Source organism: Cynocephalus volans, chromosome 8, assembly GCF_027409185.1.
Source record: "Cynocephalus volans isolate mCynVol1 chromosome 8, mCynVol1.pri, whole genome shotgun sequence".
Taxonomy (NCBI): Eukaryota; Metazoa; Chordata; class Mammalia; order Dermoptera; family Cynocephalidae; genus Cynocephalus; species Cynocephalus volans.
The window spans coordinates 41,803,325-41,822,804 of NC_084467.1; the positions used below are offsets into that span (position 1 = coordinate 41,803,325).

General features: G+C 41.5%; 1 protein-coding gene across 5 annotated transcripts in view; it reads left to right on the forward strand.

Annotated features, from left to right (window-relative positions):
- The window catches only part of ELAVL4 (ELAV like RNA binding protein 4), an 83,908-nt gene that overhangs the window by 53,583 nt on the left and 10,845 nt on the right, over positions 1 to 19,480 (forward strand). For all 5 annotated transcript variants that reach the window (XM_063104068.1, XM_063104072.1, XM_063104073.1 and 2 more), the window contains one exon: positions 7,323 to 7,426. In XM_063104068.1, the coding sequence (XP_062960138.1) occupies positions 7,323 to 7,426 (104 nt within the window). The remainder of the gene's footprint in view (positions 1 to 7,322; positions 7,427 to 19,480) is intronic.

Consider the following 19,480-nt stretch of genomic DNA (forward strand, 5'->3'; position numbering starts at 1 on the left):
TGAATCTCTGCTAGAAGTATAGAGAGATCTCATATATGCATCTGAAGATAGATTCAACTTAGAAATGGTATTAACAATACAGGCTGATGTCAACAACTAGTGGCCTTGTGGAGGTGATGGCTGTAAACTTAGTGGCAGTCCTCTCTTCTCAAGTATCAAGTACTTACTCATGCTGTCCCCTCCTTCTGGAATGTCCCTCTCTGCCTATTGCTTTTGTCTGCCTGTTGCCTATCTCCTATCAATCTTTTCAAATTAGTCTCAGCTCAGGTATCACATCCTCCAATGAGCCCTCTCTCTTTCTCACTATCATAACACTTAACCATACCCTTCTATCATTGTTAATTCATGGGTCTGAGTTTCCTACTAAACCACGAACTCCTTGCTTTTTCCTTGGTCCTCAGTTTGCATTTCTGTAGAAGGGCTTTGAAGACGATTGATACTGAGGTCCTTCCAAGACTGTAATTCTGTGAGGCACCACATCCAGTTTGACAGACACAACCAAATTGGGAGATGGGAATGGGATATTTTGAGATACATATTGGAATTAAGTGGAAAGAACGAGGACTTGGAGATAGATCTAGAAAACACAGGCTCTCTCAAAATCTCAGGCATTCTGTGCTACGTCAGGACAGGTGTTTAACATACAAATAAACACATATTCAAGATTCAGTGCAGAACCACAAAGAAATGTTCAATGTTTAGGTGGTAGATATGCTAACTATTCACAGTATGCATGTATGCATATTCACAATGTGCATGTATTGAAACAACAAACTGTACCCCATAAACATGTATGATGAAAAATAAAAAGTAAATTAAAAAGAAGAAAGATTCAGTATAGAAAGTGCACTAGCTCTAGAGTCAGATAGCCCTGCCTACTACAAGTATTGTTTAGCCAAGTGACCTTTAGTAAGTTAATTCTCTCTCTCTGGCCCTTAGTTTCCCCTTCTGTAAAACAGGGATAGAAATGCCTGCTTCAGAGAGTTACAAAGGTTTAAGTAATGAGGTAAATAAAGTGCTTGGCCCATAGTAGGTACTCAATAAATATTCCCAATTATTTTTGTTTCCTCAGTTAGAAATCAGTATAAACTGAAACCAGCTGTGAGCATTGGGTCTAAAATAAATATAACTGAGAACCTTCAAATCTTAGCATTAGAAGGGATCTTGTGGGTCAGTCTTGCTTACCACAGCAGTATCTCCTGACAAAGGGTAGTAGGTCCGGCTTCTGTTTGCATACTTCCCGTCATGAGGCCCTTACTGCCTCGCAAGGCAGCCCACCCCTTTATGAAATCAGTACTAGAAAGTTCTTCCTTTTGTCAAGGCAAAAATCTGTTCCCTAACTTTCTTCTACTGTCTTATCCTCATTTTCTCCTTTGGGCCCCATATAGCAAGTCTACCTCTGCCTTCCCATGACAGCCATTCAAATATTAGAAGAGGCTCTTTGGAGTCTTTTTTCCTTCAGACAAATCGTTCACATGTCTTTCAGGTGTGTCTTATGGGATCTTTGGGCAGACTGTTAACATTTCTTAAGCCCCACTTTCCTTATCTGCACAGTGGGTCTGACTACTACGAGTATTCTCTAACCAAGAACAGTGATGATACCCATTTCACACAGGATTAAATAAGGTAATATTAGTAAGCCACTTAGCACAGTGCCTGGCACAAAGTAGGCACAGAACAGATTGTAATTGTGGTCAGTCCCCATGTTGATGTAATCCTCATAGTGATCCTTTGATTGTGAGGATTAAGGGCTTATCTCTATTTTTCCAGATAAGGGAACAGGCTGATGAAGCTTAAATGACTTAACCAAGGTTATACAGCAAGTTTGGTTTTGAGCCACACACATATTTATGTATGTTTTAACAACCACAGATCTATCTGACCCCCCTCTTGGATGTGTTCAAGTAGATTCAAGGCAGTAAAAAGCAGGGAACGGCATCTCGGAACTGGCAGGGAGGGAGTCCTGGGATTTGGAGTTGGCTGCAGTTAGCCCAGTGTGTGGGTGATCACCATGCATCTGATCTTGAGGTGACTGGGGATTTTATCATATGCTTCAAGGAGAGGATTTCAGCCTGAGCTAGGGGTTCTAACATCCACAAAAATTCCTTACTCAACTCAGAAGTTTTCATCAACAGCAGCTACCCATCTGGCTGCCCCCAGGGGACTTTGCAGATGAGGGAAGTAACTGTTTGGTTTCTGGAGAATGATGGTTCTTAAAGAGAGCAAGAGCAAGGCGTGCAGGTTGGCAGCACAAAAATGCTGAGGTTCCTTCTTTTTTTTTTTTTTTTTTTTTTTTTGTCTTTTTCGTGACCGGCACTCAGCCAGTGAGTGCACCGGCCATTCCCATATAGGATCCGAACCCGCGGCGGGAGCGTCGCGGCACTCCCAGCACCGCACTCTCCCGAGTGCACCACGGGCTCGGCCCCTGAGGTTCCTTCTGACCAGCTTCTTTGCTGCTGCGATCAGCCATGAGGATGTCAGGATCAGAATAATCCCCAGTACCCTAAAGGCAAGGAAAAACTACTTCTATCCAGAATGGCTGGGAAAACAAGGAGTTATAATTAGCTATGATCTCTACACTTTCTAGAGTTTGAATACAATAAGAATGCTTAACACAAACTACTGAAGATAATTTACTTTTCTTCAGTGATTTTAGAAAGCCTCTGAGGTATTTCACGGCCTCACCATAGTTGTTAATAACATTTTAGTTCAGATGGGATAACTGTGGTTATGGCAAAGGGTACAGGATTTGGAGTCAAAGGATCTAGACCAGGGAGGTTAACAAACTACAGCCCAAGGGCCAAATTGGGCCTGCTGCCTGTTTTTACGGGTAGAGTTTTATCGGAAAACAGCCACTCTCATTTGCTTGCACATTGTGTATGGCTGCTATGCAATGGTAGAGTTGTCCTAACAGGAACCGTAGGACCCACCAAACCTAAACTGTTTACTATCCTGTTCTATCCATTAAGAAGTTTGCCAACCCCTTATCTAGGCTAAGATCCAGCTCTGTGATCTTCGGCAGATCACCATTTTCTCTGAGTTTCAGTTTCCACATTTGTAAAATGATGATTATCTCTCACATGGGGTTGTTGTATGCAACAGAATGGATGAGAAAGCACTTTGTAAACTCAGAATCTCTGTAGAAAGGTAGGCCAGGGTGAATTTCGTTATTCACTTGGCCTGTGCTGGAGGAGAACCCACCCAGTACATTCTTTGTGTTTTGTTTTCCAGTCCCTGGTGTCAATGTGTTGTCATATTCTCTCTCACAAATGCCAAATGAATTCCCCAGTTCCCCCTTTTCTCCTTCTTCCCGCAAACATACAAAACATTCTGGTCATTGCTTCCAGAAATGGAGGATTGGTACAAATGCATACATTCATTCTTTCACTTATCAAGCATTTGTTGAGTACCTACTATGTGCAAGGATGCAAACCCACTAGTTCTTGTGGAATGAACTGTTTGGATTCCAAGAAGAGAAGTTAGATATACAAATTATTACAACAGAATAGAGATGTTGTCATGTCATAATAGGAGGACACGTGTGTTTGTATGTGTGTGCACATGCTTATGCTTTATAAAAACAAAAATATTCAGGTTGAGATTTAAGAATAGCTTGTTAAAAACATGAACCTGTTTAATCCAAAATACACTGCAGTGCTTTAAAATGTAGCCATTATGCATAGCAGTTTTCTCTTGGAAACTACATTCTGAATTATAAGTTTCCATCCCAAACTGCCAAGAATGCCTTTCCTGCCCATGTGTGGTAACTGGGGCCCCCTCACCTATGCCTGCTGGACAGGACTATTAGGGACTGGGACTGGTGAAATGTAGGGCTTGTAGGTTACCTGGGTATCAAGGAGCCAAATGCTCACTATAGTTTCTAAATTTTGGAGATGGTCTTCATTTTATAATCTTATTTTTTCAATAAAGATGATTCAATAAACATAACTTCAATGATTTAATTTTTTATTTGTTCAGCTTGCCATCAAAACAAACTCATAAAAAAATGTTTGTTTTAATTTTCTAATCTGAAAATACTATTTCCATACCTATATGCTCTAATCTTGCTACTGCTGATAAAGGAAGAAGATGTAGCTATTTGATTTTTTTAAAAAAAAAAGAATAAAATGATATTTTCTATTTCTGGAATGCAGATACATACTCACTTAGCTCTAAGCTCCAGACTGGGTCCCCCAGGCCCTCCCAGCATGGACACTCTCTTGGTCCTAATGGAAAAAGTGTTGGTATTCTTTTTGAATGTGTTTCATCTGTATTTTTCATGTTCACTTAAATGTAGAACTGAAAATACAAAACCCATCACCAATATACGGCCACCAAAATTAAAACATAAAACTCTTCCTCATTTTATTCTCCCCCACTACTAAAACAGCTTCTAAAAGAAATGTGGCTTGAGTTTTTATATTTTCTACCTAGGGATTTAGTCCTCTCTAGGGCATTTTAAAAGAGAACGCTTAGATCCATAGAGTATTTTTATTAGCCTTAGCTGGACTCCTCCTATGATGGGGAGAAGCATGTGAAGAAAGCCTGGTCGTGAACTAGGCTAACCACAGGTAGTTTCATTGTGCTGCCAGTTTATCTCACATCTTTCAATTCACAGGCAAGTTTTTCCACCTCTGTCCTCCTCTGGTTCGATGCAGTGTTCTGTTTTAGAGTTTGCAGTTCATTATTTTATATCAAAGAGAACCTTCGTCTTTTCCCCCCCTTCCTTTCTGAAATGATGGTTTATAGTTTTCCCCAAAGCACCCTCATTCTTGACGTTAAATTCAGTCTCTTTCTAAACCTAGAGCAAATAATGATAACACGGTAGTACTAATTGCAGTCAGGAACTAAGGTGATGGTAGATTTGGGACTGATACAGGCAGGTAGGCTGATAGGCACATCTTGCCAGGCAGGAGTCCTTTTCTTCACTTGACCTTCAAGCCTTCCTAGGACCTGAAACAGAGTATATTTTCCTTCCTCCAGAAGCAGAGGTCTAAAACAAAGAAAAAATATGTAAAAATTATGCTCACTGTATTTATTTTAGATTTCTGTCAATATATGAATAATTGTAGAAAGAAGGGTACTGTATCAGGAACATGCACCACTGGTAAGCATGATAAATTCTTCCACATATTCCATCAGTGTGATGAATGAAGAACTATTTCAGTGTGCGTTAGGCCTAATGCTTACAGTTCAGTGGTGAGTGTTTTGTTTATATTTTTTCATATTTCGTTTTAACTTTACACAAATTAATTTGGGCTAGATAGACTGAGCATCTGACCAGTTTCCTAAAACTCATGCATAAGGTTTATCACTGAGATAATTGTTTTAAAAAATGCCCTTTCAAAGCAGCTTACCTTGGTGCATGACTGTGTTTAAAGAAAAAAGCGATTTTAAGAATATTTTATTACAGCAATTTTTAAGGCTTCTCATATATGCAAGGTAAATATGACTGAAAAATTTGCATAATGAAAATGGATTTAATTAGGTGAATTTTGTTAGGCTTGATGAGGTGGAGCCAAATTTAGGATAAGTGATATTTTTAAACCAATGAAATTAGTCTAGTATTTTTATATTTGCAAAATGAAGTTTCTTGGAACATGTGGCAGGATCTTATAATTCACACACCTTTCTCTCTCTCTCTCTCTCTCTCTCACACACACACACACACACACACACACACGTACACACACAGTGATATGGAAAGAGAGAAGGGTCCCAGCAGCTGGAGTGTGCCCAACATTTTCTCCTCCCTCTTCAGTTATTAATTCCGGCTTGTGAAGGACATATTTGGCAAAGTTTGCCCCTGTCTTTCCTATTCTAATCCTGTTCTTCCAAAACACAAAGAAATATCCTGCTGAAACATATTGTCATTTTGGGCTTTCATTTGGGGGACAAATGCCGTTGAATTTACTCATGATTCTCTTTGCTTCCAACCTATAAAGGATAACAAAGTCACCCACTTTCTGATCCAGAACCTAACTTGTTTTCCCAGGTTCCCTCCTACAACCAACACAAACACAGACATTTACCAGCAAAACAGAAGCTGTTGAAAAGATTTTTTTGGCTGCTGAAATGGGCTCCTGCCACCAGGACATGGCAGGCTTTTTGCTGTATTGTCTCCCAGCCCTGGCCCCCGTAGTCCAAAGAGAGCTTTATGTAATCAGTCTTTCCTGACATGTGACGTCCTGTCATTTTCCTCCCCTTCACTCTGCTGCTGCCCACAAATCAATAACATTGCCGGGGAAGTTCAAGCTGGTTTTGCAGCCACCCCAAGCTCTGTGTTTCTTAAAGGGTATGTCAGAAAATGTAAAGTTTCCTAATGGTATTTCTGGCTGATGACACATGGCAGAGCTGATGGACTATTTATAATCAGTGGCACGATCGCAAGCACATTATTTTTATTTCACTTAGCGGGGAGCCCTGTCACTTGTTACCTCTCTTTGCAGACAAGTTGATGCCATCTCCACCTAACATAGCTAAATGTTCTTTGCAGAATGTGTTTGCATTCTCTTCTTTGTGTTAGACCTTCAAATTCTTTCCAATAAAACCACCCCCCTCCTTTTAAAAATTGTTCTTTGGCTCAAGGGATGATGAAGGCAAAGAATGATTTGTAGCAACTGCTTTAAATTCTGTCCATGCTTGCATCCTTCACTATAAAAGTCTCTAGTCTTTGCTGCTCAGATCCTGCTACACCCCTCTGAGTGTGGGTGTGGCTAGCATGACCAAGGCAATAGACACAGCTACTGCATCCAGCACTTGCCCCAATTTTACAGGACTAAGCAGAACATAGCCATCTTTTGTTGAGCACCTACTATGTTCTAGGCAATGTACTTGATAGGCATTTTATATACAATGTCTCACTAACTCTCTCAAACCTGTCTGAGGTAAGTGCTGTTATCTCCAGAGTAGAGATTCAAGGGTAAAATGGGAGATTACATGACTTCTCTACAAAGTCACATAGCTGGTAGGGAAAGCCCCAGGACACCAGTTCAAGTCTCTTCTAACAAACCATAACTGCATTCTTTCCGCTACCCTGTCCTTCCTCTTCCTGATCATAACACATTTGTATATCTGGTGTGGAGGTGCAGGGACACTTACCTGTTTTTAGGTTGGGCAGCTCCTGTGAGTTTAAAGGCCGATGAGAGTGAGAGAAGGAGGAATTGGAAACCTCCCAGTCTGGGGGTAAACCCTGGTATAAGAGGAGCCATAGACCAGAGGAGGGTTTTGACTCATTGCAATGGGAAGTGTTGCCTCTATAAAGATACTGAGCACTCTCTCTCTTTCTCTCTCTCTCTCTCTCTTTTTAAATGTTTTCACAGGACAGAGTTTAGGGTATGGATTTGTTAACTATATTGATCCAAAGGATGCAGAGAAAGCCATCAACACTTTAAATGGACTCAGACTCCAGACCAAAACCATAAAGGTAAGAGGTGATGTGCCAACTCCTGATTCAGGAGGCACTGGTTAAATTTCATTCTGTTGATCTAATAAATCCAGGCTATGGGTGAGCTGAAAGTAGTGTTCCTTTATTTATTCAAAGAACATTTACTGTCACTCTACTGGGGGACACAGGCCATTATAGATTAGTGAGGTGAGGGCTGAGTAGAGGGAAGGGACCATGAGCTGTGGGACCTCTGATCCAGAGGGCAGATGGGGTGTTTGGAATTCAAGACTCCACCAAAAGGGCCTGTGTGTGAGCCTGAGTCTGCAGGGCTGAGCCAAGGGAAGAGTTGAGGCAGAAAAGCTGTTCCAGGCAGAGGAAACAGCACTTAGAAATCTGTGAAAACGTTAGGAAAACATTGTGAGTAGGGAACAGCATATGAATAGCGTGGCCTAACTTTGGACAGGGAGGTGAAAATGTGAGGATGGGAGGAGGACAGGGCCAAGTCAGGAGACCTTGTGTGCTAGGCTGGGCAGCATGTCTTTATGTAAGGGTGGATAGGACCTGCCTAACCGAGGCTCAAAAAGGAAAAATCAGTTATAAATAAACACACTAGTGTAATAGGGACAGATACTATAAAATCAATGAGAACATGGTAAAGAAATGACAGGAAAAGTAACACTCCAGCAATCTGAAATAATCAGACAGGTAGATAATATCTCAGGAGGGGTTATTTTAAGTCAGAAAAGAAAAACTATAACCCGGAGCTCGCTCCTCCAGGAGGTTTAGGTTTCTGTGGCTGGATTGTTGTGCTCTCCGTTCAGACTTCACTTGTGGGATCCTTCAGGAGGTGGTGCTGTTTGCTTTGGGACCCTCCTTGGGCAGCAAGTGGTGATCTGGATGGAACCTGCCCCCTCTTAAGCCTCCCTTACCCTTCTTCCACCACCTCCAGGCAGCGTCCTGTTTAGGGGCAGCTGCCAGCCGATTAATGAGACCCATCCTTCATAGCCTATTAAACCGCAGGGAAGTGTCTCCTGGGCGCTCTTATCCTCACGACAGCAGGTCTGACGCAAAGTAGGACAAAAGAGAAACCTCCCAGAATGGAAATCTATAGATGGCACCAGCTCTCAGTGTCTGAAAACACAAAACCAGAACTTTTTAGTCCAATAAAGCTACTTTTCCAACATCTAAACTGACAGAGAAGACTGCTGGTATCAGATAATCTTAGCTGAGAGGTAATAAAAACAAAAACAAAGCAAAACCTTTCTCTTTTTTGGAATATATTATGTGATTATCTTTCTTTTCTAAGCAGCTTACTTTTGCAATTGAGGTTAGCTTATTTCTAAAGATGATTGCTTTCGCTGATTTCATACAGTCTGTGGTACACAAAACCCCCCAAAATGGGCCTGATTCAGGCTGCCTCAGTCTAGGCTTAGAATCAATTCCTATGAGTTCTCTAAGGGGGAAATAATCAAGAGTTGTTTAATTATAGGGTAGTCCTCTGAGAGGCAGGAGGATTAATTTCTTTCAGAGGAAAAACATACCTATTTTCATGCTTTAAGTAAAGAAGGGATGTTCATGTCACCTGATTCTTTGATGAGGCCACACCAGGTTGAGAGCTGTATTTGTAGGTTTGATTGATTTTCTGTGCTATCCAGTCCAGCATTATAATGTCAGACATTTGCTCTTCCCTTGATGGACACCCTGACCTTGAACTGAGAAGGTACTTTTCTTTACAGTTTTCTTGAAACTCAAACTCTTCTCTAGGGGCTTAGGATCAAATCATCAGTCATCGATTCTGCTTTTTTTTTTTTTTTTTTTTTTTTTTTTAAGTATTCCATAAGGGAATCAGGGCTTCCCCAAAGACTGGGTGAGCCCAGATTTTCAGGTCTCAGAATGCACCCCCTGCCCAATCATGTCATCAGATGTTTTATCTGAGTGGGTCTTAAGAGACAAGCACATTGATTATTTTCTATCTGTGAAGAGCCTGTCTGCCTCCTTCCCTTATCCATATCCCTTTATCTACCCCCTCTCCCACCCTGTGCTCACCCTGAATCAAAACACTGCCAACACATTTGCACCCAGCAGTAACCTGGGCTTCTGAGGCACTATAGGATTCAAAATGCATGGTGCCACGGCTGAATCAATAATTTCCATTCTCTACTACGAATGAAAATTTAATGTGCAAACCTGGGGATTTCAGCCCTTTCATTAAAGCAGTTTATTTGCCATACTGAAAATTAAGTTTGAGTGATAGGTTCCTTTATTAACGTTTCTTCCTTTTCCTAAAGGGACACAGTGTTTAAGGTAAAAATCATATTAAAGAGAAGAAAAAAGCAAACCCTTTTCATGTGCTGTTAATAGTCTCATCATTTATTAATTTTTTAAAATTGCTTTTTTGCATTTCAGGCCACTGTTTACTTCTTCTGCTTCAGTTTGTTTTGATAAGTGACATGAGAATTATCTCTCTCCTCTGACTCCCATGAAGGAATAGATAACTTGCCCTTCTGTAAAAAACACGTATCTTCTTTGGAAGTATGCATTACAGAGATCTCCTCAGAACCATCTAGTATATGTTTGGGAACTTTGGTCAAGTTTGTCCCTCCTTTTCACATTTGTGGAACATTTCTGGAGTGCTTCATGCAAAACACACTACTTGAAATGTAATGCTCAAAAATAGGTGCCGACAAACCAAGAGTTAACTCCTAAACTGTGAAGGTTAATGATTGACTTCTAGATTCAGGAATGGTTCTGGAAAGCCCTGAGAGAGTGATAGAGACTGTAGTGAGCTGGGGAGTAGTAAAGAAGGCAGCTATTCTGCTGCTGATGCTGATTATTTAAACCCAGATTTTTGCCAGATATTCCAGTTGTTAAATAGAAACCAAGGTCTAGATTTTTTTATGCCAAATTTCCAATTTTTTATTTTTTTATTTTTATTTTTTTCATTGTGAAATGGGATCTTGTTTCTCTCTTTTTTTTTTTAAGAATATTTGTGAGATACAAAGCTAATTGTCACCCCTCGTGCCCATGATATGAGGGCCAGATTCATACTGGGGGCATATCCATTACCAGAAATAATTTCCAATTTTTTAAAGCTGGAATCTAACTTAAAAACTTTTAAAGCATTATGTAGGCAGGCTAAACAGAACTTATAGTTGACCTTTGGACAGGCAGTTTGCAGCCTCTGAACTCAAAAACAATTTTTTTTAACAAATGTGGTTTGAATTCTATTTCTTCTTATTTTAATTTTTATTTACTTTTAAAAAATATTTATTTTTTCATTGTACATGTTTATGGGATATAGTTTGTTGTTTCAATACATGCATATATTGTATGATGATCTAATTAGAATAGTTAGCATATCTATCACCTAAACATTTATCATTTGTTTGTGGTTATAACATTCAAGATCGTCTTTTCTGGCTATCTTGAAGTATGCAATACAATATTATTAGCTATTGTCACCCAAGGGCACTAGAACTTATTCTTCCTAGCTGTGGCTTTATAACTTTGTGCTAGTCTACCGACCTTTCCCCGGTTCTCCTTCCTCCTTTTCCCTGCCTCTGGTAAGCAATATTCTACTATTTCTTTCTTTCTGTTCTCTCTTTTTAATTTATTTTTCTTAATTGACCCATGATAATTGTATATATTTATGGAATACAGTATGAACTCAAATTTAAATATATAAATACTGTTTTGCCAAATTGGCAGTGAATTGCTCATTACAGTGCTACTAGTAGGAGGTGCCCACAAAAGATGGTTCCCTGTGAAATATCCATTTCCCCTTTACTAAGGGGGATGTAATGTGACTGTAGGTGAATACTGAGGATATGTGGAGGGCAAAGCCAGGCATTGACGTAGCATCAAAGCAGGGAAAGAGCATGATGCATAATTAAATCCCAATGCATAGTGAGGATGGTGACTCCAGAGGAATTGTTCTTTGCATTTAATTTCTTTAGTTGGAGGACGCTCCCAATCCTCAACCTGGAGATCAGGCTCAGAGAGCTTAAGTGACTTGTCCAAACCCGCACAACTAGGCAGCAATTGAGCTGGAGTTAACATCCAAAGGGCCTTGAAGGATTCTTCCAGAAGAGGAGCTGTGTAATGTGTGAGCATGAGCTTGAAAGGAAATAACAATAAATAATAATAGTAATGCTACCTTATGAGTATTTACTTTGTCCAATACTATTGTAACCCTTTTCCATGCTTGATGTTATTTAATCTTTGTAATACCCCTGAGACTAGGTGCTTTACACATATAAGCTGTAATTCTTAAAATAGCCCTGTAAGGAAGTGCTATTATCTCCTTTATGTAAATGAGGAAACTGAGGCCCAAAGAGGTTAAGAGACATAACCGGGATCACACAGTTGGTGAGTGAGATTTGGAGTAAGGAAAAAACGTTTTAAAAATAGCTCTTTGGTAGTAGGTCGTAAGTGTTGGAATGTCACACTGCCTGTTTGCTCAGCAGCACGTGCTTTCTATGAGGGTGTGTGGGTGTGTATTTGGCTCTGTGCACACACAGGTTATACTCCCTGGCATGGGAAGTAGATATAAAAAGCAAACAAAAATGAATTGTGTGGCTCCTCCAGGTTCTTCAGTAAACAGACTTGTGGCTCAGGGCTTCTGCCATTTACCTGGTGACAGATTGACTTCTGGTCATTTCTTCTTGGGCCCCTGCTTTCCAGGTTCTGTACAAGGTCCTGTGATTTAGGCGAACCAGAGATGGCAGCGCCCTGGAGATTCTCCCATCCATGTGGGTGAGAGAGGCATGAGCTATGGACCATGGGCTTACATTCTCTAGCCTGCAGAGCAGCCTTGAACCCTACTTGGGAAACGGGGTCAGTTCTCAGCATTTCAACCTTGAACCCAATGGAGATGATTTGCCCCATTTATGGCTTTGAGCATGCTGTTTGTTTAGCTTTTTTTTTTTTTTTTTCCTTCTAGTTGTCTCCAACAGGGGACTTTGGGACATATTGGGTGAAAGGGCTGTGGATTCTGTAAACTGATCCTGGTACTCCTTGATCCCACAACTGATGCCTGTGCCAGTCCTGACCCTCTCCTGGGCTCTGAAAGAGCAGCTTTTGAATTGACACTGTAATTTTAGCCTCATATTAAGGAGCATTCAATTGAATCTAATTGCATTTGGTCTAGCTCTTTGTCACATTAATTAGGAACAAAGAAAATAAGATGGTTCCAGAGTACCTACAAAAGAGGAATATGTTTACCAAAGGTTTGCAACCTTCGTTAAAAAGTGATCCAAAATAGAATTTGAGGGTGTGGTACCACTCCTGTTAAACCTTTCAGAGTAGTGGGACACCTGTTTGGGTTTTAACCTGTGTGAGGAGCAGGATTAGAGAAGTATTCACTGCTGGCTCTGTCTCCAGAAGTTCCTGTCTCATGGGTGACACAGACATGCAAAGGACCAACTCTCATGCAGTGGGGGCAGTCATAGAGCTGCAGAGGTTCCCATTTGATGTTGGAGGGAGATAGGCAGCTATGCAGTGTTTGAGCAGGAGAGGCATCCGGCCAAAGTAAAGCTCTGAGAAGGTCCATCTGTCGATGGTGTGCGTGTGGAGTGTTTGATGAAAGAGACCAGCAGCTTCCAGGCTGCTGTGGTAGGTTTTTCTCATCCTTAGACACTGGTTTTCATCAGCTCTATTAGGAGCTTTATTCACTCATTTTAAAGGCAAGACATACATATTTGTGAATAATTTGGAATATACAGAATCATATCAGGAAAGCACTGTCAACCATACCCAAGCTAATAGTGTTAATATTTTTATATATTTCCATCCTTTTTTATTGCCTTACATGTTTACAAATGATTTTCTGGCTTATCTTTTTCTAATAACTGCATTAAGCTTTTACTCAAATGATAAAAGTATGACTTGAAGTAAAACATTTCCAGAGCACAGCTCTTGTGCAAACCAGAGGCATGAGCACTTTCAGGACGGGGTCTGGGTGAAGGGACAAAGGACTTCTTCTACCGCTCTGAGCAAACCCAGGAGAATCAGCTTCTAATGAGAAAGCAAGAAAGAGGCTTTATCATGGAGCAGCAGCCCAATTCTAGAGGGAGCAGGAGTAGAGAAGGGGAAGGTGTGTGAGTGAAGGTTTTTCAGAAGGAAGAACCTCCCTTCTCCAGGAGTGCGCTCCTGTAATCCTCCTCTCCTCTCATGTTGTGATGCTGCTTAACCATTTCTCCATTTTCACTTTATTCTTCTAATAGCACTAACGCTGCCTCCAGGGTATCTTTCCACATTTGAGCTTTGCAGGTTCCAGTTTGTCCCTCCCGCTTCCTTCTCCTGCCAGGGGTCATCAGGAGCTGGGCCTCCCACCCACCTCCCTCCGTCCACCTGCCTTGCTAAAGGCTTCCATTCCACTGAAGTATCTTTTTGCTGCACTTGGCATAAGCAATTATTTCTCCTATCACTGTTTGTAATGCTTCCCGAAGAGTTAGCAGATCATTTTTTGCTGACGGATATCACCCCACCCAGAAATGATGGACTGCCTCCCTCGGTCTTGTTAATAATAAAAAGACATTTTCTCTCCTCCCCCATTATGGCTATACTCAGAGCAAGTGCGGGAGCTCTTCCCTGCCAACGTCAGCAGGGGTGGCTGGATCTCTGAATCCCCAAGGAGCCAAGAGAGGGCACATGTCATTGCCAGCCGAAACTGGAGACACGTTTCCTCCAGTTGTACCAGCTGCCCTCTTTCTTGTGGGACATTCTATTTGGCTGCTCTGCTTCCCAGTGCCTGTTAACTTCCTTTGAGTGAATAATTTCAGATACAGGGATAGGAGTTAGAGAGATGGAAATACAGTTCCCCTGCTCTCAGCTCAGTGAAGTTGATATGATTCCAGTATCTTAAAGGTCATCCACAGTGTCCTGTATGGATTACAAAAGAAAATTGGACAGGCAGGTTGGGACACTTAGATTTTCAGAAGTGCGTAGAATGGGGTCTGGGGACTTCAGCTGTCTACAAGTATAAAAGAAGCCAACAGTGTGATGTGAGATGCTTTTTTAAAAAAAATCAGCATATCCTTGGCTGTGTTAGAAGAATTGTGAACTCCAGATCACAGGAAATAGTGGTCCTTTATTGTCTACTGGGTCTCCTCATCTCTGTTGTCTCGTGTCCCACTCTCAGCCCCACTTTGTAAAAAGACTTGGCGTTCTAAAGGTTGTCCAGAAGTGAATGAAGAAGATGGCAAAGAGAGCTCTGCACCCACATATTAACTCCACAGTGGTGGTTTTTCCATTCTCTAGGAAAGAAAATTCTGCATGATCCTAAGGCATGAGTTCAATCCTATATTTCCAGAATCTGGGAAGAGAACCTGTGTAGCTATCAGAGTAGCTGATGGTGGTAGTGACTCCCCAGTCATCAGAAGCATTCAAATGGAATCACTAGGGATGATGTAGAAGGGATTTCTGTCCCAGAATGGAGTCTGACTAAATGAAAGTGCTGAAGGTCCCTTCTAGCTCTGAAATGCTATAACTTGTGTTATTTCTGGGCCTAGAGCCACTGTGTCTGGTATAGAAGCCACTAGCCATATATGCCATTTATTTTCAAATTCAAATTAATTACAATTAAATAAAATTTAAATTTCAGGTCCTCAGTCAGACCAGGCATGTTTGAAATGCTTTTTTCTCTTTTTTGCTACCATATTGGACAGCACAGTTACCGAACATTTTCTTGGTTCCAGAAAGTTCTGTAGATCAGTGGCCATGAAGATTAAAGAATCACTTCTCTGTGGTCATCATACAACCTCAGGGCGGGACAGCGGATCTGTCAAAGGTCATAGAGCACCACACCCCTCTTCCCTTCCCCCTTCTTGTCCATTCAAAAGAGCTATGAGTTAAAATGAAGAGTCAAGTCTTCTGTCAAAAACTACAGAGGGTGACCCTGAGCAACTTTTGCTTCTCTGGACTTATTTCCTCATCTGCAGAATTGTTCCTTCCAACTCTAACCAATATTTTATTGTGAGATTTTTCCAGCTTGGTAAATCTCCAAGGAAAGTAACAGTTTGTGCCAAGCACATGGCTTTTTTTTTCACTGTCCAGGTTAGCATGGCAAAGTGGAAAGATCCCATAACTTGGAGTCCTATCTGGGTTTGTCTCTTAGTCTGGCTATGTGACCTTGGATAAGTACTTGATCTCTCTGAGCCAGAGTTTGTCATCTGGAAAATGGAAATAATGCTACCTCACTTGTAGTAAATTATTGCTTATAGTGGGTGCTCAAGAAGTGCCCCCCAGGATGAAGAGGACAATGAATAGGTTTACCCCTAAGGTGAAAATTACATGAGGAGAGGGGAGGACTTTTTTTAATATACATGTTTCAGAGATGCATGAGAGTAAATAATAAGTCTGAGTCTTACTAAGACTCAGGCAACATATATAAAAACCTTTGTATAGCGGAAAGTATTACAGAGCTTCCAGATGGCTACAGTAATTTTATCAGTCTTTCATAAAGCAGGAGCCAGGAGCTGCAGTTGAGTGAGACTGAGTCTGGGGCCCTCAGTCCAAGACCAGCTCTTCTAGGCCATGCAATCTTTAGTTCGTCTCTACCTTAGGGGGGCCACTAGATACTGAGAACCTTGTACCAAGTAAGCCTCTTTGATAATGTGATGGACTGTAAAAGAAGTTACAAGGCATGTGAATCTATCATCACACCTTTTTTTCTTTAAAAGAAATGCTTACCTGACCTACAGTGTGCTAGGTACTCTTATGATATTCTTGGATACTCTTTAACTTCATGATTCCTTCTAACTCCTTCTTTACATCAGAGTCAGCTCCTGGGAAAAAAGCTAAAATCCACTGCATAAAGTGATTTCAATTCAGGGAGCATTTCTTGAGCTCCTGCCCTTGTAAGGCTTTGAGACTAGATGCCACAGGAAATCTGCAGAGATCGCCAGGATGCTCAGACTGGTAGCACAGATGGCTGTGATGAGAGGCAGGGTGTGATAGCTGCTGCCATTGAAACGTGTATCTTCTGTAGAGTCCAAGGGGTGAGCAGTCATTTGTGCCTGGGCCTCGTGGAAGAGGTGGCATTCAGGCAAGGCCTAGAAGGATGGTCAGGAGTTCATTTTGCCATGATGATGAACAAACAGCAAGAACAAAGACATAGAAGTAGAAACCTTCAGCACATATTCAGAAAATAGTGAACATGTTTTTGTTTGAACTGAAGCTTAGGGTGCATGAAGGGGTTAGCAGTACATGAGAGGTTGGGTCAGATTCCAGAAGGCTTTGAATGCCCAGGTGAGGGGTTTGGACTTTTTGTCACAAGGTGTTAAGGAACCATTGAAGGTGTTTGAGCAGGGAAAAGTGGCACGATCAGAACTCATTAGAAATGTTGTCATCAGGTTTTGCCCCCCCCAAAATAATAGCATGTATCAGGTGGCAGGTAGGGGAAGCATAATGATTGGGGCTACCTAAGTGGATACCTGTCCTGCCTGTGGGTGTGGCTCCAGCTGCAGGCACAGAAGTAAACCAATCCTCACAATCAAAGCTGCTGTTTCCAGGAGACAGCTGGCTTCTTTCTTCTCTCCCTGCTCCTGGAGGTAGGATTGGAGGTCCCTGGGTTGAGGGTTTGCTCCTAGAATGCCCTGGTAGCACCAGAGTCTGTTCTCTGCTGCCGTTCTCCTGGTTTCTTTGGAATGAATGTTCCCTAGGGACCTGTCTGCTCTGGAGAGTTTGTGTTCACTCAGAGAGTAGGGTGTTACAACAGATTGAGGAAAATCTGCAGCCTGATCTTCTGAAAAGATAGGTCCGTGTGTGTGTCTCCTCTGCTAGACAAATAGTACTACATGGCAGAGACTGTTGTATTCATCTCAGCGCCCCTGGTGTCTAGCATAAGGCCTGATTACATAGCAATCATATCAACACAACTTTTTATTGAGTACTTACTGTGTACTGGGTATTGTGCCTAGAAATCTTAATTCATTTGCTTGTTTAACTCTCAAACAGTTCTATTAGAGAGACTCTAAACTGTTATTCAAGTGATACAGTTCAGAAAGATTAAGTGACTTACCCCATGGTCATACAACTAGTAAGTGGTCAGGATTCAAATCCACATCACTCTGATCAAAAAGCCCTTGCTTTTAACCTCTGTCTCCTTTCCTTCCTTGAGCAGGTGCTCAATTTCAGCTAAAGTAACATAAACAAGAACTTCTTTACAGTGGCCTGTCTCAAAATACAGTTACCTGACACTCCACTTAGCACCTAGCAATGAGACCCACAGGATAAATAAGGAAGGATGTTTCTAGGGTGTGAACTAGAATAGAAATAGGAAAAGGATGGAGGCTATGGGAGAGAAAGATTAGAACTCAGTAGAAGGAAGAACTTTCCAACAATCAGTGACGGCCAGCAATACGGTAGGATACCTCATGAGGTACTGAGTTTACTGTCCTTGGAATGTGTAAGGTGAATGGCCAGCTGTCTTGGATCGTGTTCTAAACTTTTTTATTCTGGTTTGTTGTTGTTTATAATTAGTACATAATAATTGTACACATTTATGGGGTTCAATGTAATGTTTCAGTGCATGTATACATTGTACAATAATCAAATCAGGGTAGTCAGCATATTCATAACTTCAAATATCTGTCATTTCTGTGTGGTAATAACATTCAAGATCCTCTTTTCTAGCTATCTTGAAATATACAATACATTATTTTTAGCTGTAGTCACCCACTATGTAATAGAGCACCAGAAATTATTCTCCCTATCTAACTGTAACTTTGTACCCATTGACCAACCTCTCCCCAAAACTTTTGATGCCTCTTCCAGCACCAACTTTCTGTGAAGCAGATTTCAGGGAGAGCACTTTCTCATGGGATCACCAGTCTCACCTTTTTCTTCACTTACCATGAACAATAGTTGTAGAGGTGAGCAGTTTTATGAATGGAATACCTAGCTCATGAAAATATCCAGTCAGTGATAAAGGTCATGTCATTATTGTAATCTGAAGGGGCCAACAAAGACATCACTGTTTTCCACATCCAAGTTCTAAACCGATTGAAAGGTAAGACAAAAGGGAAAAGCATATGGAATCCTAAGGTCATCTTTATTACTGATTAAGTATATGGATGGGTTATATGGATACAATCAGTTTCCTACCACTGAACCCTCCACTAATGCAGACTGACAGGTGCTGTGGACCCCACAGGCCTCCCCATATGAGAGTAGAGCCTGCCCCCATAGAACTCAGAGCCTGGAGTAGAATGTGTGCTCCGGCTGGCGTCTGGCTCCCAGAAGGGAGAAAGCAGGCAGCCTCTGAGCCCCACATGCCCATTTCCTTTATTGAAGCCTCCATTCAGAGCAGTCACTCTATTTCTCCTGGAGAAGAGTGGGTGAAAGGAAAGGAAAAGGTCTAAACTATTACTGGGGGAGGGGCGCACATCTGCATGGAAGAAACACCAGGAGTGGGAAATGAGTGTCGCCTGTCAGGAACAGCCTTCTGTGTTGCACTCTTCATTTGTTTGCTTACTTCCCTCACCAGGCTGTGGGGTCCTCGAGGCAGAGACACTCCTAGTGCCCATCTCAGGGCCTGGCACACAGTAGGTGTCCAGGAAGAGGCGGAATGAATGAACTCTCATCTTAGTGTTTTCATGATGGAGAACCTTTCTGGGGCTGAGAAGGATGCCTTTGCCTCTCATTTTATCTTCCTTATAGCACCCAAGAGCATGCTTTTATCATCTGTGGGAATGTGTTCGAGGAAATTCATGGCAGTGAAGTGGTAAAAAATGGTCCAGACCCTGCCAGAGTTGCAGAGGACAGTGCCCCTACAGGCGTTTGCTGGTAATGTTCCAGATGTTTGCCTGTGTGGTAAAATTGGAGGGTATGTCCCAAGAAGGTCTAGATTCTCAGTCTGGCCTCCAAAAGTCTGCATGACTCATCACATAATAATATTTAATAAATATCTACCAAGTTCTAGGTATGTGCTAGACACATTAAGTATATTATCTCAACTCATTACAATAACCCATAAAAGGAGAATCATCACCCTTTTTACCAGTACAGAAATTGAGATTTATCAAGATCAAATTACTTGCCCAAGGTCACACAGCTAGTGAGTACAGGAGCTGCCCCACAGTCAGGGTTCAT